This window comes from Microplitis demolitor, chromosome 7, assembly GCF_026212275.2.
Source record: "Microplitis demolitor isolate Queensland-Clemson2020A chromosome 7, iyMicDemo2.1a, whole genome shotgun sequence".
NCBI classification, from domain to species: Eukaryota; Metazoa; Arthropoda; class Insecta; order Hymenoptera; family Braconidae; genus Microplitis; species Microplitis demolitor.
In genome coordinates, this window is record NC_068551.1 from 3,674,228 (window position 1) to 3,688,573 (window position 14,346).

General features: G+C 28.1%; 2 protein-coding genes and 1 pseudogene across 5 annotated transcripts; 1 reads left to right on the forward strand and 2 right to left on the reverse strand.

The window, feature by feature from the left end:
• Window positions 1-479: 479 nt before the first annotated feature.
• Window positions 480-8,605, reverse strand: LOC103576929 (uncharacterized; annotated as a pseudogene).
• On the forward strand, window positions 7,800-12,793 carry LOC106693285 (uncharacterized). Of its 4 annotated transcripts, none has more exons than XM_053740749.1 (3): window positions 7,800-8,334; window positions 9,609-9,758; window positions 10,525-12,793. In XM_053740749.1, exons 2-3 carry the CDS (start codon window positions 9,644-9,646, stop codon window positions 12,654-12,656), a joined length of 2,247 nt encoding a protein of 748 aa, XP_053596724.1. In that variant the 5' UTR covers window positions 7,800-8,334; window positions 9,609-9,643; the 3' UTR covers window positions 12,657-12,793. The 4 variants fall into 4 exon arrangements, with proteins under 4 accessions (XP_053596724.1, XP_053596725.1, XP_053596726.1 ...); XM_053740750.1 differs by lacking the exon at window positions 7,800-8,334 and adding an exon at window positions 8,391-8,415; XM_053740751.1 differs by lacking the exon at window positions 7,800-8,334 and having other exon boundaries at window positions 9,442-9,758; window positions 10,525-11,694; window positions 11,767-12,793.
• A 92-nt stretch (window positions 12,794-12,885) lies between these two features.
• LOC103576909 (thymidylate kinase) lies at window positions 12,886-14,254 on the reverse strand. Its single transcript, XM_008557355.3, has 3 exons — window positions 14,030-14,254; window positions 13,782-13,941; window positions 12,886-13,709 (listed from the first exon to the last, which is right to left on the reverse strand). The coding sequence occupies exons 1-3, from the start codon at window positions 14,151-14,153 to the stop codon at window positions 13,361-13,363; spliced, it is 633 nt and encodes a 210-aa protein (XP_008555577.1). The 5' UTR covers window positions 14,154-14,254; the 3' UTR covers window positions 12,886-13,360.
• Window positions 14,255-14,346: the final 92 nt, after the last annotated feature.

The window sequence follows — 14,346 nt, forward strand, 5'->3', positions numbered from 1 at the left end:
TAAAACTATTACTAAATAGAGTAAGTAATTGATAAAATAAATATTATTTTTTAAAATTATTTATAATTTTAAATTTGTCTGATGACTACATTCACACTCATCCTGAATTATACAGTAAAAAATATTGTGTTAAAATCAACACAAAAATTCAACACTTTTTAAATTTCTGTGACGACACAATAATGATGTTTACTTTTACATTATAGTTTTGTACCATCGTTATTCCATAAATATAATTTATCTATTATTTTAAACTTATCAATAGCGACAATAATTACACGGAGAAAAATGTTGGCTCAAAATCTACAAATTTTTATTTTGCAACATATTGATGCCTTATCGATATATCAAAAAGTAGCTTAAAAACTCATATCTTATAGATGTCATAAAGGCAAGTGTGCTACTCGGGGTGTTAACACAAAACAATCAACATAAATCGTTTTTAACAATATTTCCTACTGTATATTATTTTTAAAATTTTAATTTAAATATTTTTATCATTATAAATTAAAAATTATTTATGAGTAAATCGATTTAATAATAACATTTTAATCTATTTGAAGAAGAATTACCATATAAGTTGTTAATATAGCCGCTGTCTGAAATTATAAATAAAATTTTAGTATTAAGTATTTTAATTAAGAAATTGTGTTTACATTTCTTTAATTATATTTAAAAAAAACCTCTTCTCGACTCTTAAGTACTTTAATCCACGTACCGAAATTCGAACAAAATAAAAAGTATAAATAAAATAAAAATAAAAAAAAAAAGTTTAAAGTATTAAAATTTTTTTGTAAAACTATCAAGCTCTCACTTAATTTTAGAACCAAAACTTTTTATCTGTCGCACTTTATACTCCAGAGATGTAAATCTTGTAGATAATTGAATATTTTATTTACCCAGTAATTTATTGTAAGCGTATTAAAATTATTAAATTTAATTTTACTGTTAAATTACATCTGTGGAATAACTTACCGAATGTAATAGAGGTAGATTAACATAAAAGCATCCACCCGCAGAGAAATGTAGCTGACGATTCACCAGGTGAATTGAAGTTTCAACATCCTGTGCATTTTCAGCAAAAATAGACGATAGAGTAAAATGAAAAGAAAAAAATAAATTAAATTGAGCTAAAGAATTTGAATTAATTAAAATAAGTAATAGTTATGTATTTATCAAGAGACTATCGATACTTGCCATCTTGCTATCGTGGGTATAAAGCCAACGTTTCCATCCTAGCATGATGTAACTCATGCAGTTTGCCTGGGTAAGAAAATTGCATAGTTAAATATCCCGCTGGGAACTTTCCTTGGCCAGATTAATCCGCATACTATTTTCTTAGGAAGTAATAAAAGCTAATGCGCATAAAAAAATCTTCTCACCATTTTTAATATTATTATTATTATTATTATTTTATGTAATAAATACATTTATACTGAAAAAAATTTTCAGAGTGAACGCGGATTAAAAATTAAAACCGGAGTGAATGCGAAACGGGTAATAATCTGGTTAGCAGACGTCTAATAATATTCGGATCTTTTTTTAGACGATAAACCATAAAAAAAATATATTTGAAAAAATTGCGCCTGTAGTTTTTTAAATTTTCTACATGTGCATATTTTTATTTTATTTTTTTTTACAACTGATTTGTTGAAAAAAAAATTCAAAAATTTTTAAATGTCTGCTAACTTCAGGATCATGAACGGGTGATTGCTTATTTATTTATTTATTTAATTTAAATTATCGATCAGGAAGCTGTTGCTCCATATGATCATAAGTCTATTTGAATTTTGCCGCGATGCAATATTAGGTCTTAATTTTAAATCGTAGCCAAAGAAAATAGGTCTCATAAGACATCAAATTTTATAAAACTCGCATCTAATTGCGTCCTGCGACTTTCTGGTCTGAATCTATTTTAAATAAAATCAAAATCGCTCCACTGAAAAAACAAACTCTATTACCGAGTAAATTTGAATTTAAATAAAATCAATAATTACTAGTTCACTACTGATTTTTTACAGTGTATACTTTTTTAAGCTTTAGGATAAAAGTATAGATAAATATGTATATATATATATATATATATTTTTTTATGGTTCACAGATCTATTATACGCGACACTGAGCAAGGACAGCAATCAAAGACGATTACTTTTTATTTATCCTTCGACCCTTGATGATGAGAAAATTCAAGTTTATCGTTTGAGTAAAATAAAATTACATAAGAAAAAAAAAAATTTTATTCCAAGCTTCTATCGTAAAAAAATACCGGAAAATGAAGCAATAAATAAAATTTCATAGCTCAATTTTTTATTAACAAGAAATTTACTCAGTAAACTTTTTTTATATGCCTTTAACTTTTATTATTTTTAAAATAAAAATATTTATTACGAACCTCTGAAGATGTGTAATGACACGAGTAATGGAGTAAAAAAAGTTGACAAACCGAAGAGATGAACCAAGCACCCAGGCAGCTTATGTATCTCCAGTAAAAATTTCCATCAAGAAGCCAATCGAGTACAAAGTAACCGCAGCAAACACTGTGGAAGCTCAAATTTGCCAGCCAGAGCAGTAGAGAAAATTTGTACACGTTATTTATATGATTTCCAATTACTGTCAGCTCACTGTGAAAACAGTCAATTAATTTGTCATCAATAATCGGATAAGAGTGAATCCATCTTGATCTCTGGACACTGCTTCTGGCAATTTCATTTAGTTGTTTGAAACGATCCCCCAGTATCATCACAAGTCCTGAAAATTTAGTCATCGCAGCAGCAGCTCCGACATAGACAATCAGAAATGACACGTTGTGCAACCAGGGCTCATTAAATGCAGCCATTCCTAAATAACTAATCGCTACCCAAATAATTAGATTTCCTCCAATGATGGTCCATACCCACATACGCGCGCTTTTTTCATTTTTCGCGTAGCCTAGATCTCGCATCGCTTGATCATAGTCTTGAATTTTATTCCATATCCAGGTTATTTTCTTCCGTGTTATCATACACAGCAAAAGGTCTGTTACTACCACCGCAAAATTAAGTACAGTCTATAAAAAAAATAATAATTTTAATTTTTAAAAAATATTTGCTGCATGCTAATTGGGATTACAATAATTTTATACTCTAGCTTGTTCCGCGTAAAGAAGAACTTTTTTTCTTTTTTTTTCAGAGTCAATAAACTCGATAATAAAACCCGAAACAATGTAGGTGTACATGAAAATCCAGAAGAGTGAAATAATCATGTATGTGTCACAAGGTACTAGTTGATTATCTTCGAATTCATATGGAGCTAATCCAAATGCACGGATTGCGTAGACAAGTGGACATACGCTGGTGTAAAGAGGTGAATTTGGACCAAGAAATTGTTTTTTTTTCATCCGGTGGATGTGCGATAGTATACGTTGAGTTAATGGTCTTTCATTTTGTCTATTAAAAATATATTTATTGATAAAATTGTAGTGCATAGATAGTATATTACACGCCTTGGGAGGAAAGTCTCTACCACCCACTTGTGTATACCTGCGCTGAAACTTTGAATTCTTGTCCTATTTATAAGGAAGAAAGTCGTTCTTGTCTTTTATGAAAAATGGAAATAATAAAAATTAACGCATGGTCATTCTTCCCTCAGAGATAAAAATTTTAAGTTTCGCTACAGATCTATGTATTAATTATGCACACGGGTTGAAATGTCTTATTTTTTCCTTAGGTGTGTAATATACTGCTTCTAATTCTGGGAAGAATTACGCATGCGCTTTTTTTTTATCAATTGGTTTCTCATAAGAGAATAGAACGACTATCCTTATAAACTATGGAAGCTGGATCAGATCACCTTTAACTTGTAGAAAAATGACTCAATCTCTCCACTTTAAATATGTGCACTTTGAATTTGTGGGAAAGTGAGATCTTCACGTCCACTTTCAACTTAAGCGTGAGGATGCCACTTTTTTTACAAATTGAAAATGGACGCGAGTCCCACTTTTCCACAAGTTCAAAGTGGACGTGAGGGTTCCACTTTTCCACAAGTTGAAGGTGAGCTGACCCAGATTCCATACTAAGGGCAGGAATTTAAACTTTCGGTGCAGGTATGGTAAAAAAACAGAATTTCTTGGCGCGAAAAATTTTAGTTTTAAATTTTTAATACAAAAAATTTCTTGACGCAAATAAAAATTTTTTTGGGATTAAAAATTTTTCGCGCCAAAAAATCCTATTTATCTGTATACACAATATATTAAAAAATACTTTACCTGTGAGCTTGACTCAACATTGTGTTTCTTTTATTTACTTTTTTAGTAATAGTCATATTAATAAATCAATAATTTATATAAATATCATTACATAATATTTTATTGTAAATAAATAATTACTTAAACCTCTTGTCTAATAAAAAATGAAATTTTATTACATAACAAGTAAATAATTTTTAGATATTTATATGAATGCAAGTAAATAAATTAATTAAAATTTACCTAAAAGTAAAGGAGTATTCAATAGCTGAGTTCTCGTTGAGTCATTAGTAATCTCCAGCCATAACATTTGCCGCCGACGCTCGATATCGATTTTAAAAAATAAAACCCTTGGTAAATAACTACAAACAAACAAATCAACATGATTACGACAAGTAGTTCAAGTATAATCACAAATTATCATGTTACACTTTTTATATATACAATTATTCATTGGTTTTTACTTCAACTGATGATTCTATTCAACATCACCAACACACGAAAAATCATACTTCAATAAATTGCATAAATAAATATGTATATGGAATTTCACATGATATATTAAATAAAATAAAAATAAAAAAATAAACTATAGATTCAATAGGATATAAATTTTCTAACATATTTTTTTATATGCTTGCGGCCATAAATATCCCATCAAAAGATTGAAGAAACTATAAAATATATATCCAATGCTCACTAAAAAGGTAAATAACAAAAAATTCAATTATTATATTTTTTTTTTTTTAATATTAAGTTAATATTAAATTTAAAAATTCAATTCTTTACAGCAAAAAATAAACAAAGAAATACTAGATAAATTGGCTCATATATATATATATTATTTACCCTCTTTTTTTCAAATTCTTATACTTTTTTTTTTACTGTACGATATCAGGATGTCTTCTGATGAGATAAAACTGGTATGTAGTGAGCACAAAAGGGTTCGCGTGTCGTTCGCGGTTGCACGCGCGCACACGTGCTATTAAATATTACTTCACGTCACATACTGATGAATTATTGAACAAGAGTAGACGGTGATGATAGTCCACACGTGAATAGAAAAGGTAAACTGAGCAAATACTTTGGCACGTTGCTTTTAGCTATACAATTATATCATATAGAAACAAAAAAAAAATATAAAATACTTTATTCGAATTTATGTAATTATAAAGAATAAATAAACGCAATGAAATATTAAATGTGCGATAAATAGATATAACGATGGACTTTTTACAAGCTGAGATTAAATTATTAAATCAATAATAATATAAAAAAAAATGTTATAACAACAACTCGGTTAATATTTAGCCTCGAGTTTATATGTAATATTTAAATACTTTGTTTATTCAAACTCAGTTATTAAATTTTGTTTATGCAAAATAAATATCTACGATAATTATAATTATAAATGTTGTCGAAAAGTTTAATTATTTGAATATGACATCAAAAAGCTCGAGCCTTTGTTTAATAAGTAATTAATATATTTATTATAAATGTATGTATAATATAATTATACATATTTATTATTATAGAATGACGGCATTACTGATCGGTTTAATTGACTGATTACTCATTTAAAAAAATTTTGTTACAAAAATGTTCATAATAGTGAACTTTAAATTTTATAAGATTGTGAACTTGAGTTGATCATTTTTGTAACTTTAAAAAAATTCAAAAAAATTAAGAAAAATTGATCCAAGTACACAGAAAAAAGATTTACTGATGCTAAAAATTTTTACTTATCCCAAAAAATTTTTTAAATTTCGAAGTGAAGACAAAAATTTTCTCGAGGCAGGAAAAATTTTTTACAACAAGAAATTTTCTCAGAACTGTATAGTCTGTAATTTCTGTATGTAAACTGTAAAAAAACTTGCGGAGTAAACGTGGATCAAATCCGGAGTGAGTGTGAACCGAATAACTATTTATTTGCTTAATCCCTTTGGACTGAAATTCATTTCTGAAAGGAGATTATTTTAATATTAAACTGAATGGGAATGAATGCGGATTTAAATAAAATCTCGATCACTCCAAAATCCACTCAAAAAACTCCGAATTTACTCTCTATACTGAGTGAATTTTTTTGAAATTCCAGAACTTTTAGATAATTCAGATTTAAATAAAATCTGTAATTTTTTAGCGTATTCTACTATGATCATTCAAAAAATTACAGTCAATTCTTATTTATGATGTTAAAGAAAGTTTTCCAAGTTTCCTGTCGTACTTAAAAAAAATTCTGTTATATTTATATAGCTTCATATAATTGTATATTTTTTAAAAAATTAATTATGATCATTGACATTCACGTATAATCACACATACAAAATTGAGAAAATATAACGTCAACTAAGTAGATCAGTAAAGCCGTAATTATATGATCCCTATAATAATAAATAAAAATAACTCTGATATTTAAAATTTAAAAAATTCAAAATATTAATTAATATGTTATACTGCTGATGGAATTTAAAATTTATTTTAAAAATACGTATAAAAGTTATTGAATCTTTTGAAAATGTAGATGAGAAAATATATATATTGAGTCTAGGTTGGTAAATTTAATGCATGCAAATGTCTTTTATCCCGGCACTTTGCTCTTTTCATCTTGGTCTGCTCTACACTGATGTAGTCGAAGTAAAAATAAGAAGGTATAAGGATAAAAAATAGCTGGCTTGTTCACCAAAACCTTAAAAAAATGAAAAAGTCTCGCTGACTTATAAATAAGAATACAAATAAATAACTACTATATAAAAAAAATTATTTTTTTTTTATTAGCAACTGCGCTGTCAATAAAACATCAACTTATTGCTTCTTCATAAAAAAAAACGAAATACTTTTTAGAAACCATAGGATTGATAAAGAATATTTATATATATATATATATATATATATATATATATATATATATATATATATATATATAAACAAAACTTGTTATTTAAAATAAAAAAGTAATTCGAGTTTTTAATCGAAAAAATTTTTCAAATCATAAACTACATTTTTCTATTTAATCGAATGAAACTAACTGACAACTGACGTTTCATGCACGTAGGATTCGTACATGTAAGCAAGAAATGAGATTTTGATTGCACATTTAGCTTTTGCAAAAAAAAAATGTTTATAAATAAATATAATAAAATTTATATTTAATTTACAAATAAAATTTCATATACAAGAATTTTAAAAATTGACAGTTTGTTTCTATTTATTTATTTTTGCACGTAAATATTTTCACGTCAGTTTATTCCATATGCCAAATTCATAAATGCAATTCCATCAAGCTTGCAAGTTATGGTCAATATTCATGTGCCGCAATTTTCAGGCTCATTTATCCTCGTCAAGAGACTTGTATTGCAACTGCAACATTTATATGCTTACAAGTTATAACAAAAATAAATAAGAATATAAAAATAAAAAATATATACCACTCAACTGAGTATTTTGTCTCTGTTGGCCTCATTTTTTACAAATATACTTTTTTATCTTACACACAAACTCGGTCAATTTTCCTGAGCGAAAGCGAAACTATTACAATTTTTTTTTTAAGCAAAATACAAATGTCTGCTGTAAAATATACCCATTTTTCCATCAACTTTTTTCCTTGAGAAAAAAAAAATACATTATATAAACTTAAGGGTTTTTTTCTCGTCTATTTTTTGAGCAGTAAATAGACAGCTTTAGGTGAGATTTTGATAGCCTGCGGAGTTGCCAGTTCCGGGACCATTAAGTTTAGGTGATTTTTCACTGTACCCTTCTCTCTTTTGACCTCTGAATGTATGTGAACTGTATAATACATATATGTATACTTTATATACATGGAGTCATGAACCCAAAGGGACTTGTCGCTTGGCTGAATGGTAGTGTAACCTACTGGCTGACAACAAATAAACTTTTATCACGTTTACTTCGTAAATCTACAATTGAAGAGAATCTCATCAAAATCCTGATGTCAACTAGAAATAAAAAGTGTAATAGATGACAATACAACTGCTAATTACGTCAATTAAAAATTTTCAAGGCCTGATCAGAAAACTAGACACTTGAAGCTACAATTTTCCTTTTTTGTTTCTGTTGTGTCTTCGAGTTACTCCATCCTTTAATTTTTATGACGTGGGTTCTTAATTTACTTTAATCATAAATTTTCTTATTAAATATTTAAACTTAGATATTTTTAGCATCGAATAGTCAACAGTAGGTCATATTAATTTATTATACTTACTTATTTATTTATTGTTTTAAAAAAAATCGAAATATGAGACGGTGGTTAACTTCAGTATCATGATTTTTTATTCTGAAGTTAACATAAGATGATCATCAAGTTAACAGACAGTTGACAATTTTCGGAGTTTTTTTTTAACAAATCAAGAACAAAAAAAAAATTCAAAAATATACACATGCAGAAAATTAAACAAACTATAAAAAAAATTGTTAGACGTCGGCTAACTTCAGTATCATTACCATGAATGTGAATGTAGCAGACATCAGACAAATTTTAAATTATAAATAGAGTAAATAATTAATAAAATTAAATTTTTAAAAATGCGTATTTATAAAATTTTAAATTTAATAAGTGCATAATATGCACGTGTAGAAAATTTTAAAAACTACGCGTGTAATTTTCGTTTTATAATTTATCATTTTGAAAGAATTCCAAAAATTATTGGACATCGGCTAACTTCAGTACGAAAAACTTTACTAATAAACCGGGAAATTTTGAATCATTTTTTTGGGCCGCTCTGATTAATGAAAATTTTTTTTAAAATCTAATTTGCCGAAGTCTAATAATTTCTTGATTTTTTTCAAAACTATAACTTAAAAAAAAAAAAATTTTTTTAATCGTACCCAGTTTTTAAAATTTTCCATATCTGCATATTTTTATTATTTTTTTTAAAAAATTAAAAATTCAAAAATCGTTAATTATCTTAATTTCAGGATCATAATTAAATTATCATAAAATAAGTCTTGTTATTTTCATTTATAAAATAAAAACTAAATTACAAAAATTTTATCTATTTTCTGAAACAAAAAATAAAATCAATACTTAGTAAATTAAAATTGGTTATAAATTATAAAAAGTGCCTCAATTAATTTACCACATGAGCATGTTGCGCTGATATCGACACTTTGATGGTGTGTAATATGCTCTCGTTCTCTTTCTTCTTTGTTCTCTGTCTTTTTTTTTTTTTTTATTTTATTTTACTATACATACAACAACAAACGAACGTGCAACGACCGACAAGATTGCCATTTATTATATATAATAAAGTTTAGCTGTTTGGCTATTGTTCACTTGTCTAATGTCGCTTAGTGTTGATTAATATTATTATTAATTATTACTGATAATTACAAATATAATAATAATAATAAATGTAAAAAAATGTCAGGACCAATAATAACCAAAACCAAAGCCATTCAATTAATGAAAGAAGAGTTGCTAAAATGGCTATGTATCAATCATGCGACAGATGGACTTATAACCAGACCTTTGCTTAAAAGTAAAGCGCTTGAATTTGTAAATTACTACGGGGTAAAAGGTTTGTTAATAATTCATTAATTAACTTATTATTTTTTTAAATTATGGTAATAATCTATTATAATTATTCTTAGCGCCAGGTAAAAAGAGATATATAATTATATGTAAAAAATATCCCAATATAATCATGTGTTGTCACCTATAATTATATATAATTACTTATATTTATATTTTGACAGTTTTCAGGGATTGAAAAGAAATGAAAAACGTTGCTTGTTAAAATGTATACATTTCATAGCAAATTTTTAAATTTGAATTTTCAAACTTAAAATATTTCTTATAATCAAATATATAATTACTTTAGTTAGTAACTCTGCTTTTTAGAATGCATATATTTTATAATTTATTTCTGTAAAATTACATGTTTATATATAATTGTATGTAATTATACGTAACTATATACAAATATATATAATTATATGTAATTACATACAATGACATATAATTTTATATACTTGCACTGAGCCATTTTCTATACATATTGAAAACCAGTACATATATTTATATATAATTTCATATACTGAGACTGGGGTATTTTCTATATATATTAAAAATCATTACATATATTTATATAATTTTATATACTTACACTGAGCTATTTTCCATACATAATAAAAATCATGACATATATTTACATAATTTCATATACTGACACTGGGCCATTTTCTATGTATAATTATATATAATTAGATGTGAATGGCATATAATTATACATAATTTTTTCCGAAGTTTTAATCTATAATTAAATAATATAACAATTTATTTAGGATACAAGTGTTCAACCTCATGGTTAACGCAATTTTTAAAACGCTATGGGTTCGCGCCAGCTTTAGATGAATGCCGTGGGCCAGTATTTGATGACTGGACAACTTGGATTGATATACTGCGACCCATATTTGCTAGTTATCCTTACGATAATCAATTTCACTTGGATGAGTTACCGATGTACAGTGATTTCTTCTCGCAAGCAGAACAAGAATCATTGCGCGGTATTAATCCGACTGCTGGTTCATCAGTTGACGGTGACGATGATGATGATAGTTTAATTAAACAGGAACTACGTCCACCTCTGATGCACCGGGTTTCAATATTACTGGTTACAAATGTATCAGGAACTGAAAAATTGCCGCCCATAATATCTGGGCCGTATCCAGTTGACCGACCACATCAAAATTACCTGTATCACAAAAACGACAGCTGTCGTGTGAGTGATCAAGTACTCAGTGAATGGCTAAGAACTTTAAATCACACAATGTCTATGAGTAATCGTAGAATAGTATTGATTTTAAGTAGAAGTTACGTGAATGCTGTTAAATATGCAAACTTGACTCACATCCAACCAATATATCTGCCAAATAATTTTCCAAATGAATTACGTCCATTAAGACGTGACGTTTATCATTTCATAAAAATGTCTTATCGTTCCAAGTACGTCGAAGGATTATGCCAGTCTACTCCCAAAGATGTTTGGCTACCGGAAGAAATAATCGAATGTCTTGCTGATGCCTGGAGAAAAGTATCAAGAGAATTGTTGGTTGCTAATTTTCAACGAACTAAATTTCGCGAGGACGATTTGTTTTTAAATATCGAGTGTCCGCTGTGGGAGAGTCTGAAAATTGGAGTGAGCTTTGAAAAATTTGTTAAATTTGATGACGGTCTGTTCGAAGCTTTAGATCCTGGTAATAAATCAAATGATTTTAAATTCTGGAGAACTGTCAGTGAAGTTGATAGTCTGCGCAACTCATTTAGTCAAGACTGCAGTAATTTTGACAGTACGGAGAATTCTCCAATGGCTCATGACGACAGATTTGATGACAATTTGCTGAGACCAAGAGATGATCTCATGGATGGAAATTCCTGCGAGCCTATGGATTGTTCCAGTGCCTGTAGAAATAAATTAGAACTGAGTAAAAGTCAATCTATGACTGATGATAATGGTAATGATAAAGTTTTCTCTACACCTGACACTAAGTCGGCTAATGATGAAAATAAAATTTTAAAAATTACAGTAGATGATACTGATAATGTAGAAGATACTGATCCAATTGAGGACTGGAAATCAGCAGGTACTGATAAAACAGTAGTTGATTTAGCAGACAGTGACAGAACTAGCAGAACCGTAAGCTCAGCTGGTACTGATAAAATTTCTGAAATAAATTCACCAGATTTAAGTGGAAAAAATTCGCCGATCAGAAACGCATCGACTCCTAGTGAAAAAAACTGTACTAATAAAGATTTTAGTAATCGCATTAATCCATCACCTGAACGTACTTCCGTTTGCTCACATGGTTTCATTGCTGACAATTGTTTTGAACAATTCTTCCTCAATAAATTAACAGATTTAGATAAAAAATACGATCGCTTTGACAGCGATTCGAATAAATTAAGAAAAATTATTTATCCAAACGACTCGCCTATTCCCAGCACCAGCAAAGAAGGTCTTGAAGAATCTTATGCATTACAACGATTTTATTCTGAGAGTTTTTATAATAATAAAATTCATCAGTTAGAACCTACGGTAATTAAAAGTCCCCGAGTTGAGATGCTAATTGATGGTAAAAGTAACGAAGAAGGCGCTGGAGATGGAGGTGATGATATTAATTCTAAAAGAACACGTTCTGATAATGAAAATAGTACTGTTACCAGTACTACTGGTACTGCTAATGTTTGCGTCAATGTCGAAGAACCGCCGAGTAAAAAAATAAAAACAGAATTTAATTGGGCAGAACGTTATCAAAACCAATATGTCTTTGGTCCCAACTCTGTGGATTATCCAGTAGATGCGCAGACTGCTACTGATATTAAACCGACGATCGATGGCACAGAAAATACGCAAGTTGAAAAAAAGTCGATCTTCACATTAACTGATCAACAATTTTTTGATATTAATAAGAAGTAAATTTATTTATGTTTTTTATTTTATTTATTTAAAAATTTAATTGGAATATTTAATTTTCATGCAAAAAAATATTTAATTTAATATTTTTTTTTTTCTTAAATTTGAAATTATTTATTTTGATTATAAAATATCTGGCAATATTTGTTCCTATTTACTGGAGAATAATAAATTCAAATTTAAGTATTATGAGTTTAAAAACGAGTAAATTAATTATTTGTTCAATAATAAATACATTTCAAAAATAGTAATTTATTATGTATTGTAAGAATTGAATAAACAATATTGTTTTGTATTAAATACGTATTAGATGATAATTAATTAATTTCTTATGATACCGGGATCGAAACTTGAAGTTTCAGTGTCTAGAGCCAGTTTAAATAAGCGAATTTCAGTCCACTGCCGCGAATTAATATTAGCAGACGTATAAATTGTAAATGTCTTTAATCAGTGGTAAAAACAAACTTGTTTCGTCCCGAGGGAACAAACAAATAATGTATCTGCTCATTGACTGAAGGCTTTCGCAATTTAAACCTTAAATTATTTCTGACTGGCTGCTGACACTGAAACTTCAAGTCCCAATGCAGGTAATCATGAAAAATCTAGTGTGTAACTCAGAATGAAACCCGATGTCACTGCAGGTAATGTCAGCCAACCTCCCTGGTTTAAAGTCGTGTTGTTTCACTCCTTGTCACACAATGTACTAATTAAGATTGAGAATCATACAGCTGATTGATAGGACTATTTTGAACTTGTTTAATTATTTTTAAAGCTTCTTCTAGTAATACTTGATGAATGTCATCGATACTTTGATCCCCTGATATAATTTTCCACGTGTCATCTTTCAGTTTCAAAAAATTATCCGCGACTTTTCTTTGAAAATCTCTACGCTCAAAGCGTTCATTGGCCCATCCTTCACGTGACATGATAGTTTTCTCATCAGTTGTAATGAGAGCCACGAGATCTGGTGCCGGTAGACCACGATCTGGTTCTTTGCACCAAGAAAGACTTTTTTTAGTCGATGTTGCCGAGTAAGCTGCTCCAGATGCTGCATATCTGATAAATTATTTATGTCATATTAATTAATTTACACAATAATAATAATTATTATTATTATTCTATTAATACCTGTCTACTACAAGCGTTACTCCAGAATTGAGTGTCTTAATTAGATCATTACTACATTCCCATCTATTTGCTGAAAATAATAAATGAACTGCTTCAGGTGCTAGATCTTTTTTTGATGATAAAAACTGATCAATTATATTTCCTATTGTTGTTTTACGATCTGTAAATAATAAATAAGATTTACTATCAATTTTTATATATTTTTTTTTGGTACGAAAATGATAAATATAAAAAAAAAAAAAACAAACCAGGAAATCCACGAGATTCGGCTTTTATTCCTCTGTCATTGAGTGCTTTGACAAGTCGTTTTACCTGTGTTGATTTACCAACACGATCACAGCCTTCGAGTACTAAAAATGCACCTCGTTCCATTATTTTAATACTTTATTATATAATTACGTATAAAAAATATAAATTATGACTAAAGAAGCGGCTATTATTTAAATATAACCTTATTTTTATAAAAACAGGTGGTAAAAAATTTATCAACTGTTGATAAATTTTTAAATTATTAAAATATTATTTTCAAAAAACAAACAAAATACTTATAGAAAAAAAGCATATA